At 35.5% G+C, this 26,583-nt stretch overlaps 1 protein-coding gene across 1 annotated transcript in view; it reads right to left on the reverse strand.

Annotated features, from left to right (window-relative positions):
- Window positions 1-26,583, reverse strand: part of RPAP2 (RNA polymerase II associated protein 2) — an 86,662-nt gene that overhangs the window by 33,206 nt on the left and 26,873 nt on the right. The window contains exons 7-11 of the mRNA XM_052637617.1: window positions 25,403-25,438; window positions 22,616-23,540; window positions 16,724-16,806; window positions 13,962-14,042; window positions 2,586-2,654 (exon numbers count right to left, since the gene is read on the reverse strand). Coding sequence (XP_052493577.1) covers window positions 2,586-2,654; window positions 13,962-14,042; window positions 16,724-16,806; window positions 22,616-23,540; window positions 25,403-25,438 — 1,194 coding nt within the window. The remainder of the gene's footprint in view (window positions 1-2,585; window positions 2,655-13,961; window positions 14,043-16,723; window positions 16,807-22,615; window positions 23,541-25,402; window positions 25,439-26,583) is intronic.

A 26,583-nucleotide genomic window follows, 5' to 3' on the forward strand; every position in this document is an offset into this window, starting at 1 on the left:
AACTAGAGAAAAGCCTGCTGCAACAAATGCCCAGCACAGCCAAAAATAAATAAAAGGTGGCTCAGACGGTAAAGCATCTGCCTGCAATGCGGGAGACCCGGGTTCGATCCCTGGGTTGGGAAGATCTCCTGGAGAAGGAAATGGCACCCCACTCCAGTACTCTTGCCTGGAGAATCCCACGGACGGAGGAGCCTGGTAGGCTCAGTCCATGGGGTCGCAAAGAGTCAGACATGACTGAGCGACTTCACTTCACTATGTATAAAAAAAGTGTGAACTGGAAGTGGGAGGAAAGAAGAGTGAAAATATGTATTAAAGTATAATTACACTTTACAGAAGCCAGTGGGATGAGTTTTAATATGATGGCTGTGTATTTTCATTTTACTCCCACCTCATATGGTAATATTTACTGTAAAATGATGATGAAAGGACAGGCTAAGAAGAAAAAGGGCCATCAACTGAGCCATAGATTCCCTAGGGGGCAGAAATATGAAAAGCTAAAGGGAATTTGCTGAGAAATGAGGAAGTAAGAAATAAAGCAGTATGGGGACAGAAGTCTTAAGAGGACAAATGACGAAAAAATAAAGAGATTCAGTTACGGAAGATAAAGAATGTTCAAGAGGGCCTATAGCAAAAGTTATGAGAAAATTATCAGAAAACAAGATTTGAAAGGCGAAAACAAGATTTGAAAGGCAAAAACAAAGAAGTACCAGCTAACTTCGTGTCTACAAGTGACTAAAGATTTTAAAAGAAGCCAAAAGGGCCCTAACTGGAAAGGTTTTTAGTTGTTAAGGGCTCAAAAGTACCAAAGACTAGAGAAAGATGGGTAGATCTAACTAACTGCAGGGCTTAGGGAGGAATGAAAGAGAATTCAAGGTGAATGACAAAAGCAAAGTGTTCACCGCTACAACCTTCAGCTAGACTGCATAATGTGAAATATGCACCTTAAGATGTGCACAGTTTTGTTTCTTCAATTAAATTACTATTTTCATGGGTCAGCGACCCTTGAAATCCCTACACTAAATCCAAAGTGAGAGAAGGCAAATAGTATTAATACATAAAAGAACTAGCAAAGCTTTTAGTGTTTTGGGCAACATGGGTGCTTCTATTAAAATAAAATTACTTTTATATGAAATAATCATATGAAGTTTTGATGGTAGCTTTAAAATTTCATTTTTATATTTTTTGTTCCTTGTTATACATTTTGGAGAAGATCTGGCAAGAGTCTGATACAAAAAGAAGTAGGATCTAACGTGCATCCTCAGTAAGCAGCTGCTCATTAAGATAATACTTCCAGTCACTGGCTTAGAAAGCAAGATTCTGAGATTACTTCTAAGCCTTGGGCCTCTGACTTGTCAACGAAAAAAGTTACTTCCCCTTTAGTGTAATGAATTGCAGAAGTACAGTTAAACAGTTATCTATGAGGGTTTATTAGCAGGCATAGGATATGGTGGGTGAGCAGAGATACTGATTTTTTTTTGCCAGTGAGCAAAATATTTACAAATTTCATAAAATGGAAAGAACTTTCTAAAAAATTAATAAGATCTGTTTCACAAATTACCAATTCAACTGGAACATTGAATAGTAAAAATGACAAAAGATTTGTTCTTATGGTTGATAAAAAATTTATGTCAGGGCATTCAAGTAAAGTTATTTTCTGTGTTCTGATTTAATGAATCATGTGAGTTGTATCTCGCTGGGCAACACAGATGCTGGCTCAGTGAAGCCTACCCTAATGCCTCCCAGCACAGCCTTCCTTGGGACAGTGAAGCCAGAAAAATATGTCAGACTAAAGTAATATCAAAGAGAGAAATGTAGGGCTGAAGATGCTATGAGGTTGGCTCATAACACTTCTTGACCTGTGAGTGTCCAGTAAGTATTCAATGTCCTATGGGCTTCAATGACCTAACAAGCATCAAGTAATAACAGTAATGCAGTAATGAATGGTCTTCAAAAGAAGACTTCTGCAATTCAAGCTGAAAAACACTACACTTACTAGGTGGTTTTAACTCTACTGAAAGACAGCCTTAGAAACCACTAGTGATTTCTTAAAAGGTGAACAAGTATTAAATGTTTTATATGTGCTTGTGTAGTATCTACTTTAGTTCCTTTAAATCTGTTTGATTTTACATTAATTTTGAACACAAAACTTTTCTGATGATATTAATAATAAGAATGGTGATGAAAAATTAAATTGCATTAGCTATACTGGTAAAAATATAGACGTAAAATAATGAGGCCATTTAACATTAATAAAATAAATGCACTGTTAAAAATGAAATTAACGGACTAGCCTGAGTATATCCCACATGGGGGTGTTTTTTTCTTTCAAGTGATTACAAATAATATTTGAGAAAAAAAATGCCCTGAGAATAAAACATAGTAAAACATATAAAGAGGCTGACAACAGCTTATCAAAATACAGCGTTTATCACTTTACATGAAAGTTATTCTATCATAAGGAAAATTGGTGCAAAATTAAGGTATATTTTCCAAAGAAGTTTAGAAAACTAATGAATTAACTGTTTTTCCCTAGTCAAATTCTTCATATTTAGTATTTAGAATTAAAAATCTGAAAGAGTACTTACATTGACAGCAACACCAAAGCAATTAAGGTCCACTCTGCAGGTTTATGTATAATATTTCTATTTGTTAATCTGAAATACAGGTAAAATTTACCAAAAGATTGTTACAGTTAAATACATAAACTTTCTATTTTTAGATAAACTCAGTTTTATGATATCATGTGTTAAAGGACACTTTTAAAATCCTTGTTATATTTGATGGACAAGAGTCAACAGTATAATAATGTGGCTTGATATTCAGAAGGAAGTGTTCTAGCCTCACATTTATATAACAATACCACTGTTAGGCAAGATGGGGATATAGGAACAATATGGGGAACTAAACTGAATGGTTTATTAAAACACACAAACACAGACAGGCCTCCTAACCGTATCTTTTGTTTTTCCCTAATCAAATGTTTTATTAAAACTGACAAGGTAAGCAATTTCTGATTTTAATTCAGCTTTTGCTAGGTTGGCAGCAGGCAATTAAGGAATGTCATAATCCATAATTTTCAGAAGTCAGGGTTGACTTGATAAATTTTAAGACTAGGTATCTTTATTCACGAAAAGTTTTAAAAAATCGGAAGTAAAACCTATCACTTAGCAGTTGATGACAATGAAGTACATTGTAGTCATCTTATTTCTCAGAAAACATTTAGAAGGATCACTCTAAATGAAAAAATGATATAAGCTGAGAAAAAGCAGCCAAAAATATCTGATAAAGGATTGTTATCCAAAATATCAAAGAAATCTTAAAATTTAACAATGAGAAAACAAAATGCCCAATTAAAAAATGGGTCCAAGACCTCAAGAGACACTTCATTAACAAACCTGTACAGGGACTTCCCTGGTGGCGCAATGAAATGAGAATCTGCCTACTAATGCATGGGACACGGGTTTGATCCCTGGTCCGAGAAGATTCCATATGCTGTGGGGCAACTAAGCCCATGTGCCCCAACTACTAAGCCTGCGCTCTAAACCTGAGGGCCACAACTGCTAAGTCCTGTGCCGCAACTAGTGAAGCCCATGTGACTAGAGCCTGTGCTCCCTCCATGGTAAGACCCAGCACAGCCAAAAACAGCTAACTAAATAAAATTTTACATATATATATATATATACACACACACATATAAAGAAGATACATGGGGGCTGGGGTGGGAAGCACAAGACGGAGGGGAAACATGTTTACTTATGGCTGACTCATACGGCAGAGACCAACTCAATAGTGTAAAGCAATTATCCTCTAATTAAAAATAAAATTTAAAAAAGGCAAATAAGCATATAAAAAGATGCTCTACATCATATGTCATCAGGGAGGTGGAAATTAAAACAATGAGATACACTACACTTTTAGAATTGCCAAAATCCTGATAATCAACAAAATCAAATGCTGGCAAGGATGTCAAGTAAGAACTCTCATTGCTGGTGGGAAAAAAATGGCACAGCAACTTTGGATGACAATCTACTATTTCTTGAAAACTAAACATACTCCCACCATACAATCCACCAACCAAACTCCTTGGTATCTCTTTACCCAAACGAGTTGAAAACTTAATGTCTACACAAAAATCTGCACACAGATGTCGACAGCAGCTCTATTTATGTAACTGTGAAAACTGGGAAGCAACCCAGATACCTTTCAGTAGGTAAACTGATAAACTGTGGTACATCCAGACCCTAGAATATTATTCAGCCCTAAAAAGAAATGAGCTATGAAGACATGGATTTATTTCAAATGCATGTAAGTGAAAACAGTCAGTCTGAAAATGCTACAGACTGTATGACTCCAAGTGTACAACATTCTAGAAAAAGTAAAATAATGGAGATATTAATAAGAAGGGAGTAGTGCCAGGAACTGTGGGGCAAGGGGGGATAGATGAATAGGTAGAACACGGAGGATGTTTAGGCCAGTGAAAATACCCTATGATACTATAATAGTGGATAGATGTCATTCAATATTTGTCCAAACCCATAGAATGCACAAAACCAAGAATGAACCATAGACTCTGACTTATGATGATGTCATGGATATAGGTGCATCAATTCTAGCAAATGAATGACTCTGGGGGCAGATAGTTTTAATGGGGAAGGCCACACACGTGGGGACAGGGGATGTAAGTAAATGCACCCTTCTCTCAATTTTCCTGTGAATCTAAAAATGATCTTAAATAGTCTTTGGAGGGGGAAAAAAAAACAGCCAATAAATTAACTTGAGGAGGCAATTTACAGAGGAGGAAAGCGGAATGGCCAGTAAACATCTGAAAAGGAGCTCAATCTCATTATTAAGCTGAGAAATTAATATAAAAACAGTAATTCACTCCATTACTTTGGCGAAAATAAAAGATTAACAATACTAATGGCTTTTGAGGACACGAAGAAATTTTACTTTTAAACATGCTGTTGATGTGAGTAATCAATTTAGCAATACCTAATGCTGTGAAAGTGCTGCACTCAATATGCCAGCAAATTTGGAAAACTCAGCAGTGACCACAGGACTGGAAAAGGTCAGTTTTCATTCCAATACCAAAGAAAGGCAATGCCAAAGAATGCTCAAACTACTGCACAACTGCACTCATCTCACATGCTAGTAAAGTAATGCTCAAAATTCTCCAAGCCAGGTTTCAGCAATACGTGAACCGTGAACTCCCTGATGTTCAAGCTGGTTTCAGAAAAGGCAGAGGAACCAGAGATCAAATTGCCAACATCCGCTGGATCATGGAAAAAGCAAGAGAGTTCCAGAAAAACATCTATTTCAGCTTTATTGACTATGCCAAAGCCTTTGACTGTGTGGATCACAATAAACTGTGGAAAATTCTGAAAGAGATGGGAATACCAGACCACCTAACCTGCCTCTTGAAAAATCTGTATGCGGGTCAGGAAGCAACAGTTCGAACTGGACACGGAACAACAGACTGGTTCCAAATAGGAAAAGGAGTACATTAAGGCTGTATATTGTCACCCTGCTTATTTAACTTCTATGCAGAGTACATCATGAGAAACGCTGGGCTGGAAGAAGCACAAGCTGGAATCAAGATTGCCGGCAGAAATATCAATAACCTCAGATATGCAGATGACACCATCCTTATGGCAGAAAGTGAAGAGGAACTAAAAAGCCTCGTGATGAAAGTGAAAGAGGAAAGCGAAAAAGTTGGCTTAAAGCTCAACATTCAGAAAATGAATATCATGGCATCCGGTCCCATCACTTCATGGGAAATAGATGGGGAAACAGTGGCAGACTTTATTTGTGGGGGCTCCAAAATCACTGCAGATGGTGACTGCAGCCATGAAATTAAAAGATGCTTATTCCTTGGAACAAAAGTTATGACCAACCTAGATAGTATATTCAAAAGCAGAGACATTACTTTGCCGACTAAGGTCCGTCTAGTCAAGGCTACGGTTTTTCTGTGGTCATGTATGGATGTGAGAGTTGGACTGTGAAGAAGGCTGAGCGCCAAAGAACTGATGCTTTTGAACTGTGGTGTTGGAGAAGACTCTTGAGAGTCCCTTGGACTACAAGGGGATCCAACCAGTCCATTCTGAAGGAGATCAACCCTGGGATTTCTTTGGAGGGAGTGATGCTAAAGCTGAAACTCCAGTACTTTGGCCACCTCATACAAAGAGCTGACTCATTGGAAGACTCTGATGCTGGGAAGGATTGGGGGTGGGAGGAGAAGGGGACAACCGAGGATGAGATGGCTGGATGGCATCACTGACTCGATGGACGTGAGTCTGAGTGAACTCCGGGAGTTGGTGATGGACAGGGAGGCCTGGCGTGCTGCGATTCATGGGGTCGCAAAGAGTCAGACATGACTGAGCGACTGAACTGAACTGAATAAAACTAAAATTGAATAACTTCTCAATATAAACCTTAAACTCTCACTACGCATAAGGAAATGTACATGAAGATATTTGATGTGACACGGCTTATAACAGAAACATAATTGTGACATTTTTATAGAATATTAAATAGTTGTTAAAGTGAAGGAACTAAACTTACACATTTTGCTCATCATAATTTGAATGAAACACAGCAAGTATGGAATGACATTATACAAATCAAGAATAGATTCTCATATTTATGGACATAAATGTATGTACTAAAAGTATAAAATGAAGACTGGAAAGATACATATGAAATTCAGAGTACTGATGGCTCCTGGGGAGCAAAGGAGAATGGGCTGGGGAAGAGGACAAAGAAGACTTCATGTCTTAGGTCTTTGGAACTGGTGATTCCACTCGTCTGAAGTTTTCTTACGTCACTTTTGCAGTAGGGTCTATTTGGGCCATACCATTAGCAGGTGTAACTCTCTCTACCTCCCAGCCCCACACTCTTAGCTTCCCTTTCTGTTATATATTTTACTTTATCCTCGTACCACTTCTCACCTTCTAACGTATAATTATTGTTTATTATCTGTTTTACCTTGACTGAGGGCAGGAATATTTGTGTTCTTCACATATTTACTCCAAATGCCCAGAACAAATGCCTGACAGAAGAGGTTCAATTAATTTTTTGAATAGATTAACCTATATTTAATTAAAAATGTATGCCAATCAAACCTTATAAAATATTAAAATCTATTAAATTTGAGTGAAAAAGCATATCTTTGTTATATTAACTCAATTTTTTCCCATAATTAAAATGTCTCCAAAAAGTCTACTTGATATAAAAAGCAAGTACAGGGACTCCCTTGGTGGTCCACAGGGTAACACTCCACACTCCCAATGAAGGGGGCTAGATTCAATCCCTGGTCAGGGAACTAGATCCCACATGATGCAATTACAGATTCCACATGCTGCAACTAAAAAAAAAATTCTGCACAGTGCAACTAAGACCTGGCTCAGCCAAATAAGTAAATATTAAAGGGAAAAAAAGCAAGAATAGTGGTTGAAGAGTCTGACAGATATGGTTTCAATATTCAGATCTGTTTTACCTTGGACATGTTCAGTGATTGTAAAACTTTTTTTTTAATTTAGTAAATTGGGGACAATAGTACTATCTACCTCATAGGGTTCTTGTGAGGATTAAATATTAATATCCATGTTGCCAAATTCAATGGACATTTCTCAGTTCTCACCTTAATTTACAAGAAGCATTTGACATGGCTGATCATTCCTTTCTCCTTAGAAGGCACTCTTCATCTGGTTTCTGCTTGCCTGATTCCCCTTCCTCTCCCTGGCATGCCTTCAGAGACCTTTTAATTTTGGAGAAGGAAATGGCAATCTACTCCAGTGTTCTTGCCTGGAGAATCCCAGGGACAGTGGAGCCTGTTGGGCTGCCGTCTATGGGGTCGCATAGAGTCGGACATGACTGAAGCGACGTAGCAGCAGCAGGGCCTCTGCTCTTGGGTCACTCCTCACTTCTATATATGCCCATTCGCTTGGTGGTGACATCTAACATCACAGTTTTAAATATTAGATAACTACCTGCTCACAACTCTCAAATTTATTATCTCTAGCCTAGACCTCTTCCTTGAATTCCAGACTTAGACTAGTGATTTACCTTCATTTCCACTTGAATGTCTAACAGGCATCTCAAAATTTTAGTATAGCCAAAACTGAGCTCCTTATTTCCTCTCCAAACTGGGTTCTCTTGCAGGGATCTCCACCTAAGTAAATGGCTACCCAGTCCTTCAGAATCCATCCGGTTGCTCAGGCCCAAATTTTTGACTCTCTTCATATCCCATGTCAAAATCGGTCTTCAAATTCTGATGGTTCTATTTTCAAAATGAAATCTGATCACTTATTACTTCCACTTATTACTTATTAATCTATGCCTAGATTACAGAAACAGCATCTTAAATAGTCTTCCTGCCTCTGACCATCTACTATAATTCTCAAGTCAGCAGCCAGAGTGATACTGCCACAATATGTCAGAGCACGTCAGCTTTCTATTCAGAATCCACAAACTGCTCTCCGTATCACTTGGAGTAAAAGTCAAAGAATGACCATGGTTCCAAGGATTATATAACTATACTACAGCCAACCCCTGCCCTTTACTTCTCTAACCACATCTCTTTGTATTGTTGCCTCGCTCATTTCTCCAGCCTCACCAGCATCCTTAATATTCTGTGAATATACTTGGCCTTCTGCCTCAGGGCATTTTTACCTGTTGTTCCCCTGTCTGATATATTTTCACCAATAGCAACATGGCTTGTTCCCTTAACAACCTTGAGGTCTTTATACAAATAGGATCTTCTTAATGAGGTTTTCCCTGACCAGTCTATATAAAATCACAACTTCCTCCCTCCTTAGTACCATCCCCCCTTTCCCTGCTTCTGAGGAGAAAAGCAGGTGATGGAACTGGGAAAAGGGTGTATCACCACATAATAATAACACACATATTGTCTTTAAAATTTTACATATTCTATTAAAATAGTTCCATGAGAGAAGGAATTTTCTTTATTTTGTTCACTGTTTCACTTGTAGCAACTAAAACAGAATCCAGCACATAACCAAAAAAGGCCAAAGAAGGATAAGCAAAGAAGGATAAAATAAAATGGCAAAAGCAGTTAATAGAATTTCCTTTTCTGTAATATTCAAATCTCTCAAAGCTAAGACAAATTTTAGATTTCATGAATTTATTTACTGAGTCAACAAAAAATCTACTGAATGCCTGCTCTAAACTGTTTCAGGCACTGAGGAACAAGGTCTTTGCTTTCACTTCAAAGCACTTCAAGCAGCAGAACAGCAAAATTTTACCTGCTATCACATTTTCCCCCTTTGCAGAATCAAAATAATTTCAAGCACAAATGCTAAACAAACACTATTTTGAGTGATAATTCAAAAATTAAAACAGTAATATTTGAAAGGAAACATTTTAAAACCATAGTTTCAAAATTGGAAATTCAATATAGATTTAGAAAAAAAATACCTTTAGTCACTACTGATGAAATTTAAAAAGCACTTATGTCAAAATATAATTTTAATTCAAATCATATTCAGAAAATATCTTGCTTCAACACTGACACAGTTAATTATTACCAAGTAACTCCTGATGGAACCACTATGAGAGGTAAATCAATGTAACATTCCAGATAAATGCCTATGAAGCAGTTCAGTGGAAAGGACAGCTCTATTCACTGGGGAAAGATTCTTCAAAAAGGTGAAAAAGCTGCTTTATGTTCAGTTCTAACATGCTCTCAACTCTGGCTGCACATTAGAAGCACCTGGGGGGGCTTTTGAAAAATACTAATGTCTGGGCCCAACCCTAACCAAATGAAACTCAGTCTCTAGGGGTGAAGCCAGGCATCTGTCGTTGTTAAAAGCTCAAGTAATTCTGATGCACAACTGGCTTAAGAATCATTGTTCTACAAGTTCCAATTATTGATTGCTATTTCAAAGAGAAAGACACGGTTATTTATGTCAACTCTTTCCCACCGCCAGTATTGATTGAAAAGATCTCCCAACACTAGTCACTGTCATTTATATGGTGTTTCCTCAGAGACTTCACCTAGAAGCCTTGGCCTACAGTCACATACCTGTTAAAACTATCCTGTCAGAATCTGAAGACCCCAAAATGCATTATCTTACCAGAGGTCTCTTTGTATTATAAGTAACTGATATTTTACTGAAAAGAGCAAACTCAATTTAAGCAAAAGATTTTGACATGCAGGTACTAAAGAGTTTTCCAAATATTTATATTTGGAAAAACCAACTTAACAACAAGGTTTTGTAACATCCCCTCCACCAAAACAGACTTCCCTGGTGGCTCAGATGGTAAAGAATCCACCTGCGATGCGGGAGACCTGGGTTTGATCCCTGGATTGGGAAGTTCCCCTTGAGGAGGGCATGGAAACTCACTCCAGGATTCTTGCCTGGAGAATCCCATGGACAGAAGAGCCTGGCAGGCTACAGTCCAGGGGGTCGCAAAAAGTCGAAGACAACTGAGCGACTAAGCACACACCATCAAGATGGAGTTTTTTGGCTTATTTCCCTGAAACTTTTAAAAAATTACAATTGAAATTTATTTCAAACATATATAAAAATAGAACATAAAATCAACTCCCACATAGTCATCACAACTGAGAATTATCAAATCCTGGTCAATCGTATTTCATCTATACAACCCCCTATTCAACATCCCCTAACCTTGATAATTATGAAGCAAATCCCACACATCATATTGTTTCATCTAGGCTTTATTTTAATTTAGTGTAAACAATGCAGAAAGTACCCTGAAAAGATTTACACAGTAAGAATGACAGAAAAAGGTGATAACAGTTTATAAATATAAAAGGAAAATGACATGTGAGTTTCCTCTTTTTTACAATCTGTTGGTTACCTCTTACTAGACTAAGGAACACTGTACCTCTTGTCTTGGCTAGCTTAGATGTCACAGAGGTTTAGTTTCACAGGTAACAACCATTTCAAGTAGATTTCTTACCTGGGGTCTAAAGTGGTAATAAATTACTTAAAAAAAAAAAATTTAATACTGATAATTACCAGGACAACCAACAATAAACTCTTTAAAATTTTTTTCTAGCTTTCCTGAGGTATAATTGACATATAATAATTATATATATTTAAGGTACACAACTTGATGTTTTAATATATGAATATATTGTGAAATGACAACCACAATCAAGCGAATTAACACCTCCATCACATACAGTTACCATTTTCTTTTTTTGGTGGTAAGACCACTTAAGACCTCTCTTCTTGACTTAGATTTGGGGTCTAAACCCAACTACTAGTTGTGTAATTTGAAATTACTTAATCTGTCATCTCTCACCTATAAAATGAGGATAACACAACTATTTTTTGGAAATCAGATAACATGTGTAAAGTGCCAAGCACAGTCCAGCACATAGTGGCTACCAAAGTGAGTCCATGGACTGACATGAACTCAATTTTATTATCAGGGCTGCTTCAAAACACTGAAATAACAAATAGCCTGGACAGTGAGTAGTTTCCAATGTGAAATACCTAAATTCCTTGGGCATATGAAAGTAATAATGTGACAATCTTGAGTTGTAGCCAAACATTTCTTTTCAATGGGTTTCAAGTAAGTTCTGAGACCCTCAGAATAGTTTTTTTTTTTTTAAAAGAAAACATGCAATTAGACAGAAAAACAGCACTAGAAAATACAGTCAGAATAAACTGAATCACTTGTTCATTTATTCTAAGTGAGTGGGGTTAAAAATGAAGTACAAAGCTCCTATCTGTAGTTCAAGGTTAAAGGTTTTATTCTTATATCTTTTCTAATGAGTCTTAACCAGTTTGCTCAGAATGGTAATTAAATACTGTCTGCAAGAAACTGAATGCCAAGTCCTTTAAAAAATCAATGAAACAGAGCAACGCCTGGTCTTCATCTTCCCTCCATTAAGCTATCTTAACATATTGACTTCCTTAATAAATCCTGAACAAATCCTAAACTTCGGTGCAACCACATTGTGCATTCAAACGTTCTCATCACTATAGACAGTTGAAAACACTTTTTTCTTCTTCTTTTGGATGTATGGCTTTGTGACAGGTATATGACACAGACTCTCTCTTTTAATGAAGAAGGAATATAGAGAAGTTCAGCTTTGGTCTTGGTATTGGGCCCAAATCCTCCTTTTACAAAGCAGTTAGTCAGTATTCCAAAGGTCTAGCCCAAACTGAGCACCATTTCTGGGATTTAAAAACCTGTGTGTGATCTCTGATCTTGTGATTGCATGGGTGTAACGATCTCAGTAATTAGAACAATCGTATCATTCAGATTTGTTATTCCCTGAATATTCACTTTCAAATATAAACATTCTAGACTCCACAAGAATGTCTTAAGACAACTTATAACTGTCTTAAATCTATGAAGGCTGAAGATTTAATCATAAAGTGTTACAAATGACCCTTATCAATAGTGAAGATGAAGAATTTTTGAGACACACCTAAACTTTGAATCCTAGTTCCTATTAAATAATTTATTGGAAAACATTTTTCTGAATGTTTGTATTGTCAATCTATTTTGCTAAGTAACTGAAAAATTTTACAAATTGTTTATATATAAAATTAAGTTTTCACAAGCAACATAAAATTACCATAGCATTCTACTCTTCTACTGACTGATAAAACAAGCATCTAAGAATGTTTTTACTCCATTTCAACCAGTTTGGCCACCTGATGCGAAGAGATGACTCGTTTGAAAAGACCCTGATGCTGGGAAAGATTGAGGGCAGGAAGAGCAGGGGATGACAGAGGATGAGATGGTTGGATGGCATCACCAACTCAATGGACATGGGTTTGAGTGAACTCCGGGAGCTGGTGATGGATAGGGAGGCCTGGAGTGCTGCGGTTCATGGGATCGCAATGAGTCGGACACGACTGAGCGACTGAACTGAACTGAACATGTCAATACTACTATCGTTAGCAATAAACTATAGTAATAGTTAATTTTTTGGATGAAATGATTCTTCTACTCTAGAAGTTCATCCTATCTTGGTGCTGTCTGACTACAGATAAAAACTAATTGAACTTTTGGTCATTGGCACTGGGTCAAAATGTACATCTGGTATACATCTCTACTCATAATGTATGCAACGGCTTATCTCTATTGCTTCTTAGTAGACTCTCGTCTTAGCCTGGTGGAGTATTTTTACCCTGATAGTTGTAGAAAAATCCCAACTGTTCCATGTCATAACTGATATTCTCTAGTCTTCCTTTTCCTGTCTTTATCACTCAAAGTCTGTCCTACTCTATTCAAAACTAAATTATCCACTGTTTTGCACTATTTCCTGTGCTCACCTTGTCTTCTCACAGAAGTTCTTCCTCGAGGATGGGGTATTAGGCTTCTTCTATATTGTCCATAGTGCTGAACAACACAGAAGTGCCGGTCATTTAATATCTATTTACTAGTTCAGTAAAATCCAAGATATTACTGACTAGCTACCTTTGTGTCTCATATATCATTCTCCTTAATTTTAGATTATTCCATAAATAAACTATCCAAAGCTAAACATATCAAAGTTTAAGCGAATAGGGGGCTGCATTTAACAAAAGATATAAGTGTGCGAGTGTGGGGGACAAACTGGGAGACTGGGACTTACATAGACACTAAGCTAACAGTGAGGATCTGCTGCACAGCACAGGGAGCCCTGCTCAGCGCTCCATTATGGCCCATATGGGAAAGACTCTAAAAGAGAATGGGTATATGTATAACTGGTTCCCTTTGTTGCACACCTAAAACTAACACAACACTGTAAATCAACTACATTCCAATAAAAACTTAAAAATAAAACAAACAAAACCCCCAAAAGCTATAAATAATGTTGTCAGTGGAAGAGAAAACAGTGCATTAAGATTTAAGACAACGAAGGTAAATCATTTACTTTCTTCATGCCTTAGTCTACTATGGATTCTGCAAGGCAATTACATAAAGTCAAAATAACTGAGAAGGAAAATCGTAGTATTAAAACTAACCTGAAAGTTTGGACAAGATTTTTAAGTTGTGTGTAAATATCTCCTAATGTAATCTGAAGAGGTCCCAAAAGTCCAGGCAATCTGAAAATAAAAATTACATTTCTTTTAAAAAATAGATTTCTACTAAAATATAATTATGCAGATACATTTAAAAAATATAATTATATAAGATATATTTTGGGGGTTCTTGCCTAAGTTTGGATATTTCATAGGTAGGTAACCATGATACTGAGGTGGAGACAGTTAAGCCAGGTTTAACTAGTGAGAAGTCAAAGAAATATTTCAAAGTAACTCCACACTCTATTTTGTAGTCTATGCTACAGAAAGAGGCACTGAAATGAAAAAATATTTTGGCTGCTATCTATATTCTTGTCTCTTTCTTACCTTTTCACTTTCAAATATTAAACAAATGGAAAGAACACAGGCCAGAGGAACTGCCCTCCAAATGGAGCATTATGGGAATGTGGATTTAATATTTATTAAATCTTTATGGTAAGGTAAAAACTGGTACATTTTTAGTGAGCAATTTGACAATATATACTAACATTTTAAATGCAGACACTGTTTGACCCAACATTTTAATCAATAGTATACAAAATTTATCCTAAAGAAATAATCAAACATAAAAAAAGACGGTTATTGGAGAAGTATTTTAGTATTGAAAAACTGGCAACAAATGTCTGTCAGTAGATGGTTACATAAATTATGATGTAACCATAAAATAATAAAACCTTTAAAATAATATAAATCTACATATTTTAATGTGGAAAGATATTCATGATAAATGTTAAGTGGAAAATACACACAAAGTTGTCCCATTTTTTATAAAAACATACATATTATAATGCAATTGTATATCACACATAGTATATATCAAGCATGTCATTTTCTCTAGGTTTAGACTGTAACAGATGGAACCAAAGGGAATGAATATACACACATCATATATATGTCAGGGATGAACATCAAAATATTAATAGTAATTACTGTGATTACAGTGATTTTCACTTCTTTAATTATATCATTTTGCACAGCCTAACCCTTCTGGAATAAGCATGTATTACTTAAAAAAAATTATGTAAGTTTAAAACATGTTCCAAAATAGAGAAACAATAACCCCTCATTTCTATTCCCAGATTTAGCCTCCCAATATTTTGTTCCATTTGCTTCATTTTTCCTTTTTTTTTGTGATGTCTTCAAGTAAACCATGCCCTTTGTTTGACCCCTAAATTACTCTTTATGTATTTAAATACAAGTGCATTTTTGTATAAAACCATAATAAAATCATATTTACCCAATAATAGTTCCTTAATATCATCTAATACCCAGCACATAGTTCATTTTCTTTGATTCGCTAAAATAAATTTTTTGTATAATTGGTTTGTTCCAATCAGAAACCAGAAAAGGTCTTACTTTTATAAAAGCGTTAACTTTCATAATGAGAAAAATAATTAACTGCTTTCATAAACAATGAAACAAAAAAAATCCCTATGTCACTATTATTTTGTTTTCAGTATTCTTTGTGCTTCTCCTTCTTTAAGTTATTCTACCTCTTCTCAGATTTAGTTGTCACCCTAATATTAATAACTTGGTATTCTAGCAAGGTTCCTTTTGGGATCTCCTGTTGCAGCTAAAACCCAAAAGGGACAGAATTCCTTCAGTGACATGGCGGTGTGGTCTTAAATTTAAAAGTGGGTACTTTCATTAGCTAAAAAGTCTAGAAAACCATTTTCACATAAACCTCTACCTATTAATTACATGCTAGCATAGTTAATCTATCCCAACTTTGAAAACCTATGTAACTAAAATGAAGGACTGATACCTTCTTATCCTAAGTCAGACAGCTGGTAACTTATATTGTTATATAAATTAAATTTTAACAGAAACAAACGTACAAGTATGAAGAACAGAAGAAAGGCAAAACAGATTATATATGAAGTCTTAACATATAACAAGCATTCAATAAATATTATATTTAAACACTTATTTAAAATGTAAACTTTAGAAAAGTAAGCTGTTCAAAATACTATGGCTTCTAGAAAAGGCCTTTCAATTTTTGAACTACTACAGAATTTAGACTTTTCCATGTGCACAACACCTTAAGTAATACATGAAAAGACTGTTCTGTCTTTTCTGCTGAAGAAAAAAATGCAAGTTGAAAAGTTCAAGACATCCGTCACATCTCTGGAAAAAAGATTTTCAAGCTCCTTTTGAAAGAGAAACCAAGATTACAATTTTCAAATGACATTTATGACTGGGCTAATTACAAGAACAACAATTTCCACTACGGGAAGCTCAAAACTAAAGTGCAAAACTCAAGCTTCTGAGTGTGAAATGGTTCTCTGAATATGCATATATACCGAGTAAGTCAATAAACCATTAAACCTTTATAAAATCTTACTCACATGTGAAACTGATGACACATCTACCACAAATCAGTATTTAAATGGGTCCAGCTCTGATATTTTTTTCCCTGACTTCACTGGATTATTGAATGGAAGTGAGGTAGTTTGGTTTTCTATTCCCATAATCTCAACTTTTGTCTTTATTATGTGTCTCTGTCTTCAGCACAAAAAAATTTCAATATGCTTTGGTAGAACACCTTAAAAATACAAGTTTCTCAGGTGAAGAAATCCATGTACACTTTACGTATTATTTTTCAAAATTAAAAAAATCAAGGATTACACCTACAACTTATAAACCCACAAATATCAAATTGATTTTTAGATATTATAAAAGTGGAATGATAATTACATACTTACACTTTATTCAATTTTTCAAGTACGATGCGTTTTCTGATCTGGTTCTGAGAACTTGAATCTATCAGTGGAAAGGTGGGATCATGCTGAATCACATTTTTAAACAAAGCAAAATAAAATCATAAATTTATATTCTTTCTTTGATAATAACACATTAAAACACAAAAGTTTATACCTGTGATATATGGTAGACTAAAAATCAGACCTTCAGAAGGAGACAATTTAAATTTGAGTATCTAATTAGTCAGCAGGCTGGTGTGAACTTACTTGATCATCTGCCCTCTTTTGAGAGCCTTTCTCATCTGTATAATAGGGATACTAACACCTTCTTTATTAAATGTTGAAAATGTATAGAAAAAGACTTTATAAAATGCTAAATGTCATATAAATGTAGGAGATTAAAGGACTAAAATTATCAAATATTATAAATATATTTTGGGAAACTCCAATTCTAGAAATGGCAGACAATTCAAACCACTCTTCTTGCTGAGAACTGAAAAAGAGAACAAATGTGGGAAAAAACCCACATTTGTTTGAAAGCATCAGAAAGCTAATAAGACAGTAAAGAATTATGGTCTGAAGTTTTGGAGAAAGTAATTCCAGAGAAGGCACTGACTAATTCTAGAAGAGGCAATTTAGATACTGAGAACCTAAGCATCAGAGTTTGGGGCATGCCAAAAAGGAAGAGGTACTATCAACCTTCCCCAAACTTGAGACCAATAAGAATGAATAGGAAACAGACTCGCTGCTGCAGGGACTGAAGCCCAGCTTCAAATCACCTTAATCACTGACTGGAGTAAAGTGATTTGGGACGGCTGCAAATCTGCCAGGAGCAAACACAAATCTGTTCTAGAGGAAGGTAACATCAGCCTGGGTTTCACGTTATCTCTGTAATTTTTTATTATATGATGTTTGCCACATAAAATAGGACAATATGACCATAATCTGAAACACGAGTTCCTAAATCAACCCTTAAGGAAATCCATGTAATGAAACTATCAGCCTTATTTAGAATACTATGCTGAATATATTTTAAAAAATGACAAGATGGAAAAGAAAGAAATGAAACCCCTAGTAACTGAAAAATATAGTATTTAAAATAACTCAATGGATAGATTTAATTACATAGTAGAAAGGACTGAAGAGAGAATATTCATCCATTTGGAAAATATCCAGAATAAAACACAGTCACACACCTCTCCCTTCCAGGGGTAATGCAAAGTGCAGGAGAAGATAAAAGAAGATACAGTGAAAAAGACTAACATATCTGCAACTGGAGTACCAGGTAGAGAGGAAAAGGAAAATGGGACAGAAACAATACCTGAAGATGTAATACCCGAGAATATTCCAAAACTAATCAAAGAAATCACAGATTTAAGTATGTAACAGTCAAAATAATAAATACAAATAAAATCACATCTAGGCAAAGCAATCAGAAACTGATGGTAATCAAGGGAACAAAAAGGAAAAAATAATCTTAAAAGTAGCTAAAGGAAGAAAGTATTTTTTCAAATAAGAGAAAAAAATAAGAGGCCAAAAGACAATATGTATTTTTAGTGGGCTGTAAGAAAATAACTGCTAACTTAGAATTTAACGTCCAGGGAAATATCTTTCAAAAGTGAAAGTAAAATAATTTCCTGATAAATAAAACTGGGAAGATTCATCATTAGCAAACTGGCACTAATGAAAAAAAAGGATATTCGTCAGGTCCACAGTGAATGTTCCCAGATGAAAGAATAGAGATACAGAAGACATAAAGAACAGTAAAAGAGTAATTAATTGGGCAAATCCAACTCAACATTGATTATAAACAATCTTGTAGGATTTAAAATACAGAGAGAATAAAAGTGCACAACAGTATGAACATGTTAAGCCAAGTGGGTAAATGTAAGTTTCTAGGTACTAACTGTCCAGAAAGCAAACTATTAACTTATATTAAATTTTAGTAAGACACAGATTCAAATTTAATCTAGGGAAACCAATTAATGATTAGTAAAAGAACGTATAAAAACAAGCTAACAGAGGACAAAAAAATGGAATGATGATACTGGATCCAAAGAAAGAAAGGAGAGAAAGAACACAGAACAGATGGGACATGCAGAAAGCAACAAGTGAGATGTCAGATTTTATGACATTAAATGTAAATAGACTAAATTCTTCACACAAAGGACATAGATTATCAGCCTAGGCTTCTTTTTCTTTTTTTAAGACAGTCCTTGAAAATACTAATGAAAGAATGCTAGTGTCAAAGTAGATCTTGTAAGACCAAAATTAAATAAATAAATGAATGTAGAGAAAAAATTACTCCATATGCTAAGTGGTTCGATTTACCAAGAAGACATAACAATCTCACATTTATACCTAAGAACATGGTCTCAAAGTATTAAAATTCAGGAAACTAAAGGGAAAAATAATCAATTTATAATCTTTCCCATCTTTCTCAGTAACTTATGGAATAAGCAAACAAAAAAGAAAAGAAAAATCAACAGTGCTTCTCCAACTGTAATGTGCACACATTTCCCCAGAGAGAAATAAGAAATCTGACTGATACTCCCCACCAGAAACAAAAATCAATTCCAGATAAATTACAGACCTAAATGTTAACGGAAACACAACAAAGCTTCTAAAGATGAAAATAATCCAAGCTAAGATTTCTTAAAAGTCGTCATTAAAGGGAACAATTAATAAACTGGGTTCAAGACACTGTTAATAAAAGTGAAAAGGAAAATCTCAGGGGAAGATATTTGTAATACACAAAAATGGGTTTGAATTTTGCACACAGAATTCCTACAAATCGACAAGAACTCCCTCCCCAGCACCCCATATTCCAACAGATGAATAGAAAAAAGGACAAGAATGGGTACTTCACCAACAAACTATCCAAATGGCCAATAAGCAGATGCAACAGTGCTCAACTCAATCATCAGAGAAATGTACTGTAACCTAAAAGCAATACAATCAGAATGGTGAAAAGTAACAATACCAAGTATTGGTGAGAATGCAGAATCGTGGAAACTGTCATAGAGTGATAGCAGAAAATACAATGCAGAACCATTTTGGAAAACTGTTTGGCACTTGTTCACGGAGAAGGCAACGGCACCCCACTCCAGTACTCTTGCCTGGAAAACCCCATGGATGGAGGAGCCTGGTGGGCTGCAGTCCATGAGGTTGCTAAGAGTCGGACATGACCGAGCGACTTCACTTTCACTTTTCACTTTCATGCATTGGAGAAGGAAATGACAACCCACTCCAGTGTTCTTGCCTGGAGAATCCCAGGGGCAGGGGAGCCTGTTGGGCTGCCGTCTATGGGGTCGCACAGAGTTGGACATGAGTGAAGCGACTTAGCAGCAGTAGCAGTATACTTGCATATATGTATACATTATAACCCAGAAATTCTAGTCCTAGATATATACCCAACAGAAATGCATACACATTAAGAGAGAGCTATATATACAAGAAAAGTTCATAATGGCATAGTTCTTAACAGCCCCAAATTGGAAACAGCCTAAATGCTCATTAACATTAATAAATTGTGGTATATTTATATAATGGAATACCATGCAGCAATAAAACTATGAATTACAACTATATGCAACACAAACATACATAATGTTTTTTTTTTTTTTTGGCTACACTGTGTGGCTTGTGGGATCTTAGTTCCTCAACTAGGGACTGAATGCTGGCCCTTGCAGTGAAAGCGCCAAGTCCCAACCACTGGACTTGCCAGGGAATTTCCAAGGGCTTCCCAGATGGCGCTAGTGGTAGAGAACCTGCCTGCTAATGCAGGAGACATAAGAGATGCAGGCTCAATCCCTAGGTGGGGAAGATCCCTAGAGAAGGGCATGGCAAACCAATCCATTGTTCTTGCCTGGAGAATCCCATGCACAGAGGAACCTGGCGGGTTACAGTCCATGGGGCTGCAAAGAGTCAGACATGACTGAAGTGATTTAGTACATATAGCACAATGTTGCATGAAATAAATTATATACAGAGTTAATTTATTTACATATAGTTCAAAATTGGGAAAACTATGCTATTATAATAGTCATTAACTCTGGAAAGAGATAATGATTCGTAGGAGACATACTGGAGCTTCTGGTATACTCAAATTTTGTAGCCTAGGTAGTGATTACATTGATGTATATTCACTTACGATAATGCAACGAGCTGTACACTTACAATTTGTGTTATACTTCAGTGAAAGAGGTTTAAAAACAGAAGCAGTCAAATTTAGGGATTAATTTTTCCTTCTTAAGGCTTATAAGCATAAAAATGATATAGGCATAAAAGGCTATATAACTGAATGACAGAGATCAATGTTTTTCCAACCTTCATGTAAAATTTATGGATGCTGTCTAATAATACAAGTATACTGTTGGGGCAGGTAACATTCTGTATAAATATAAGAAATTTCTATATTTTTTACTCTATTACTTTTACCTCCTTTTTAAATCTCCAAGGTGTCGTTTAATTTAGAGCCATATTTACTCAGAAATCTTTAGTAACAAACTTCTGTGCTAACAACAAGGTTATTACCTATTTGTCTTCATGCCAAATTACTTCATTTCCCAAACTACACATCAACCAAAATAGGATAATCGAAATATTACCCCGTTAAATCTCAGTGCCCTACATCACTTTCTACATATAACTACTTACATATAACTGTGTACCAATTATATGTCAGGTACTGTGATAAATGCTTTATATTCATTACTTTTAAAACTCATAACACTTGAGCAAGGAAAGCCATTTATAATCCCATTTACAGATAAGCAATTAGACTCAAGTTTTCATACAGGTAGTAAATGACAGAGCAGATAATCAAATCTAGGTTTACCCAAATGTGCTCTTTCCATTTTCTCCTATGTCCTCTATTTTCCCAATACGTCTCCTTTACTAAGTCATTTTCATTCATATTTTAAGTGAGCATGCTTTCCAAATATTAACCAAATATTTCACTATTCAATTAGCAAATTTACTCCCATAAATGTCCACAGCCCCACTGGAAATAAAACACAAAGATACACAACCTATGTAGAAATCTGAAAGCATATACACCAACAAAGAAAAACAGACAGTCTATGGAAACTAAGTTTTAAAGAAAATTTTGTCCCACAATTCTAGGCTATTTCTACCTTAGCGAAAAAAGGTTAAACATTCATGAAAATTTTCTAGGACAAACTTATTTTGAAAATAACAACGCTAATACTGGGCTTCCCTGATAGCTCAGTTGGTAAAGAATCTGCCTGCAATGCAGGAGACCCTGGTTTGATTTCTGGGTTGGGAAGATCTGCTGGAGATGGGATAGGCTACCCACTCCAGTATTCTTGGGCTTCCCTCATGGCTCAGCTGGTAAAGAATCCGCCTGCAATGTGGGATCCCTGGGTTGGAAAGATCCCCTTGAGAAGGGAAAGGCTACCCACTCCAGTATTCTGGCCTGGAGAATTCCATGGACTATATAGTCCATGGGGTCACAAAGAGTCAGACACGACTGAGTGACTTTCACTTTCAATGTCAATACTGGAGACGGAATTTTAAACCAAATGATTAAGGGACTCTTCTTTCTTAAATTCTTTCAGTACTTTTCTTCCTGCTCCAAGATTTACTATGGTGATTGTTCCATGTATTCGCAGTATGGAAAAATCACCATCATTAAAGGACTTCCCTCGTGGTCCAGTGGCTAGGACTCCACACTTCCAATTCAGTGGGGCTGGGTTTGATCCCTGGTGGTGGACCTAGATCTCGTATGCTGCAACTACGAGTTTGCATGCCGCCAACTAATAAAAAAAGATCCCTGCACACCACAACAAAGACTGAAGATCCCACATGCCGCAGCTAAGACCTGGTGCAGCCAAATAAATCAATATTAAAAAAAATGTCATTAAGACATACCTCTTCTGAGTCCTGTGATTTGGTGGTTTCTTCATTCAAAACATATCGTCCTCTATAAAACTCCCTGATCCGTAAATTTAATGTTTCAGTTTCTTTTTTCAAGTTCTCATAACTTGGCAGTGGTTTAATGGCTGTATCTGAGGCTCTAAATGGTAAAGACTCATCCAAGCTGTTCAACTCCTGCAAGGCAGGGGAATGACTATCTGGGTCAGAGTTTGTATCATCTTCATCAAGTTCTTCTTTAACCAGAGGGGTTGAAGAGGATTTTAGACATACAGATGCATAATTCTGGCCATACAAAAACCTCAAAGTTTCTTCTGTCTTCCACTCAATCAAAGTCTCTTTCAGGGCTTTAAGTAAGTTTGCCTTTGCAATTTCAGGGCACACCTGCAATGAACTGGAAGCTGACCCAGAAACTTGGTTTGATTTGGCAAATTTCCTCTTAAAATGCTCAGCACTTTTCTTACTTATGCCTACAAGAGCTACTTTTGAACTACTGTATTTAATATCAGAAATTTCTGAAGCTTCTAATTTTTCTTGCAGAGAACTATTTGAAGAAATCTGTGTATTTACATTCTGTAAAGGAAGTTCACAAGCAGTAGCTTTCTCCTGATTATCTAATCTGCAATTGCCTAACTGCTCAATGACATCTACTACTGTTTGCTCTTTGCTTTCATGCTGAGAGTTAACTTTTTGACCAGCTTTCTTTTTCATTATGCTTTTTTTGTGCAGCTGTGGCCTTGTTGCATTTGGTCTGTTTCCTGGCAGAACAGAGGAAACAAAGTCTTGCTCATTATCACTGCTACTATCACTATGAGTGCTAGAAGAACTAGATTCATAATGCTTCTCAAAATGGCCAGGATTGTCAATATCTGATGTTTTAATGGCTTTGCTGCATAACTGTATTTCTTCTCCAGAAGGACCACTGTTGAGAGAAAGAAATAAAAACTGTAACACAGAAACAAAATGTCCCAGAGAATTTATACTTTGTAACTTTCAAGATAAAAATTTTATTCCCTAGGCAAGGCTTTATTTATAGGCTAATATTTACCTAGGCCTATAAACACACACACACACACACATTTCAGAAGAAAGCTATAATTCTGTAATTTGTCTACATATCTGATATAGTTCTCTTTCCATCTTCTTCCCTTATCTTTTCTCCTTATTTTAAAAGTGTTACGAGTTGAGCAAAAAGAAGAAAAACAAAACTAAAAATCAAACCATACCCGCACAAATAAAATCTCACAAACCAACACTCGATAATGTCATACTACTGAATTATTTTAATTTTTGCTCACTCCATTTCTGTAATGAATCCATAGTTGTTGTTGTTGTTTTTTTTCTTTTAAGGTTTCTTTTGATAAATTCATTACTGGTTTCTCAAAAAAAAATACTGTAGGAACTCTGTTCAGATTTTGAATATTTAAAAAAAGATGTTAAAGCATTTTCCAATTCTGGCTGATAGTTACGTAGAAAATTGCATTAAATGAAAAATATAAGAAAGTCATAGCAAAAGTTGGCAAATCAACATTAATCAATGAAAGATACTTGAAAGTCCAGAATTAACATACAAGGATAATAATTAAAGACAATAGTTTTCCCTTTGACTATGTTACTTTAATTTTCAGATTAGGTTTACAAAAGATTAAAAAATATGAAAGAGTAAAGGCAAAGAGAAGCGTTGTCTATACAAACGAGAAAGATGAGGGGAGGAGGAGATCAATTACCCTTAAGCAAATGCACAAATGAGAACTTTAAAAGGTCAGGATGGGAAGGATTCTGGGTCACGAAGTACTGGGAGAGTCATGAAAGGCTATAAAGAACTCTCTACTTTTCACACAATTTTTCCGTAAACTGCTCTCCAAAACTGGCTATTGCGTTTTTTAAAAAGGTTTTTAAAATGAAATAAAATAATTCAGCAATAAACAAAAAAGCATGCTTGGGGAAAGTATAAAAGAAGAATGCAAGCAGAGTTGAAAACAAGGTTCTGGATGGAGATGGAGAAAAAAAGATAGTAAGTTTATTCAGTATCAGGTAACATTTTTAAAGTTAGAATTTAGCCTAGACAGTCATGAACTGTCTACTGTAACTAAAGTACAATTTCAAAAAACTTAGAATAACAATTTTCATGTACACTTTCTCTTGGAATTGTAAGGTAATTATGTTTTTCTATACTATTTCAAACCCATAAACTGAAGATTTATATAATTAAAGAGTATCTCACTTGTGCTCAATTTTATATAACTAACATAGTGATTAATAACCAGGAAAATTTACTCTGGAAGATAAAAGGGTATGTTTTGAGAGATGATCGTGGCTGGGCAAGCAATGTCACTAGGAAAGTTTAGGAAAAAATACAACTTGGAATTTCTATTAATGCTTTAAACACTCTTTCAAATAATTAAATGACTGATACATTAATGTTTTGAAATTCTACAAAATAAGGCTATAAAAACCTTTCAACAAATGTAATTGGCACAATTTGGTTGACAAAGAAGCACAGTATTTCAGATGGAAGCTGTGTTTGTGTCGTATTTCAACAGGTTCAATTAGACTTCCTTGGTAGGAACAGCTGTACAGTAAATCATACAGATCAAACACATCATCTTACCATCACAAAAGAAAAAAAGCTGTACAAGGCAAATATTTCTTTGTGTGGGCTAGAATGGGCACTTACATAATGCACCAGCACAGGAAGTCCAAGAGTTCATATCACCTGGTTTACTCTTAATGTTTCTATTAACATGAATATATAGAAGGTAAGTGATACTGATTCAACCATACCTTTGTCCTTCTTGTAGCAGCTGAAAATCAGGATGTCTGTGACAAGAAAACAGGAATGAAAAATTGAAAGCACCTGATATATCAAACACTTGAAAGTGGTTCATTATAACCACTTTGGATAGAAAAATATAACAAAAAGGAAACAGTTCATATAAAAATGTTTAAGAAAAAATATTAAATGACAACATATTATAAAACTCATCCACAAGAAATCTGGATTAATCTTTTTTATCCAAAATTTTCTCATATTTCTGGACTAAGTTCCACAAGCCCAATGAGTTTCCCTGATTAACCTGCTAAAGTAAATCTCTCCCTTCTCTAAATTTTAGTCATCATTGTCTTTACAGTTAATACACATTGATCATGTACTATTCTATGACTTAATACAGAAATTTTATCTAAATGTCTTACTTTTCATATCTTTAAGTCTAGTGTCTCAACTAGACTACAAGCTTATTGAGGGCAGAGATTATTATAATTCTCCCGTATTTTGTTTATATGGTCAGGCAGACTTTTTGCCCTAATTGATAAAGCAGTTGTACTGCAGCATTGTTGTGAGGTATGTAGGTCAGGTGGTTTAACTCTAGGAAAAACTCTGCCTTGTAATATCAAAATTACATTTAGCTAGGCATCAAGGATATCAAAAACAGGAGGAAAAAGTTCTTACAAAGCCAAGTACAAAAGGAACAAATACAATAGCAAATAAGTTCAAGGGAACATGAAAACTCTGTAAAGTACTACAGAAGTACTCAGAAAAAGTACATTCCAAAAACTACATATTCAAAGAAGAACTAAATAAATGGATCAGTATTCCACGTATTTACCAACAAATTCAGTATTGTCAAGGAGTCAGTTCTTAACTTGATCTACAGATTCAATGCAACCCCAATCAAAATCCCAGCAAATTATTTTATGGATATTGACGAACTGATCCTGAAGTTTTTATGGAGAGGCAAAGACCCAGAATAGTTAACACAATACTGAAGAAGAACAAAGTTGGAGAATGACACTTCCTGACGCCAAGACTTACTATAAAGCTACAGTAATCAAGACAGGGCAGTGTGGCACTGGTGAAAGAAGAGACAAAAAAGATCAGTGGAAAAAAAACAGAGAGGCCAGAAGCATCCCACATGGATACAGTCAATTGATTTTTAACAAAGGAGTAAAGGCAACACAATGGA

This window comes from Budorcas taxicolor, chromosome 3, assembly GCF_023091745.1.
Source record: "Budorcas taxicolor isolate Tak-1 chromosome 3, Takin1.1, whole genome shotgun sequence".
NCBI lineage: Eukaryota > Metazoa > Chordata > Mammalia > Artiodactyla > Bovidae > Budorcas > Budorcas taxicolor.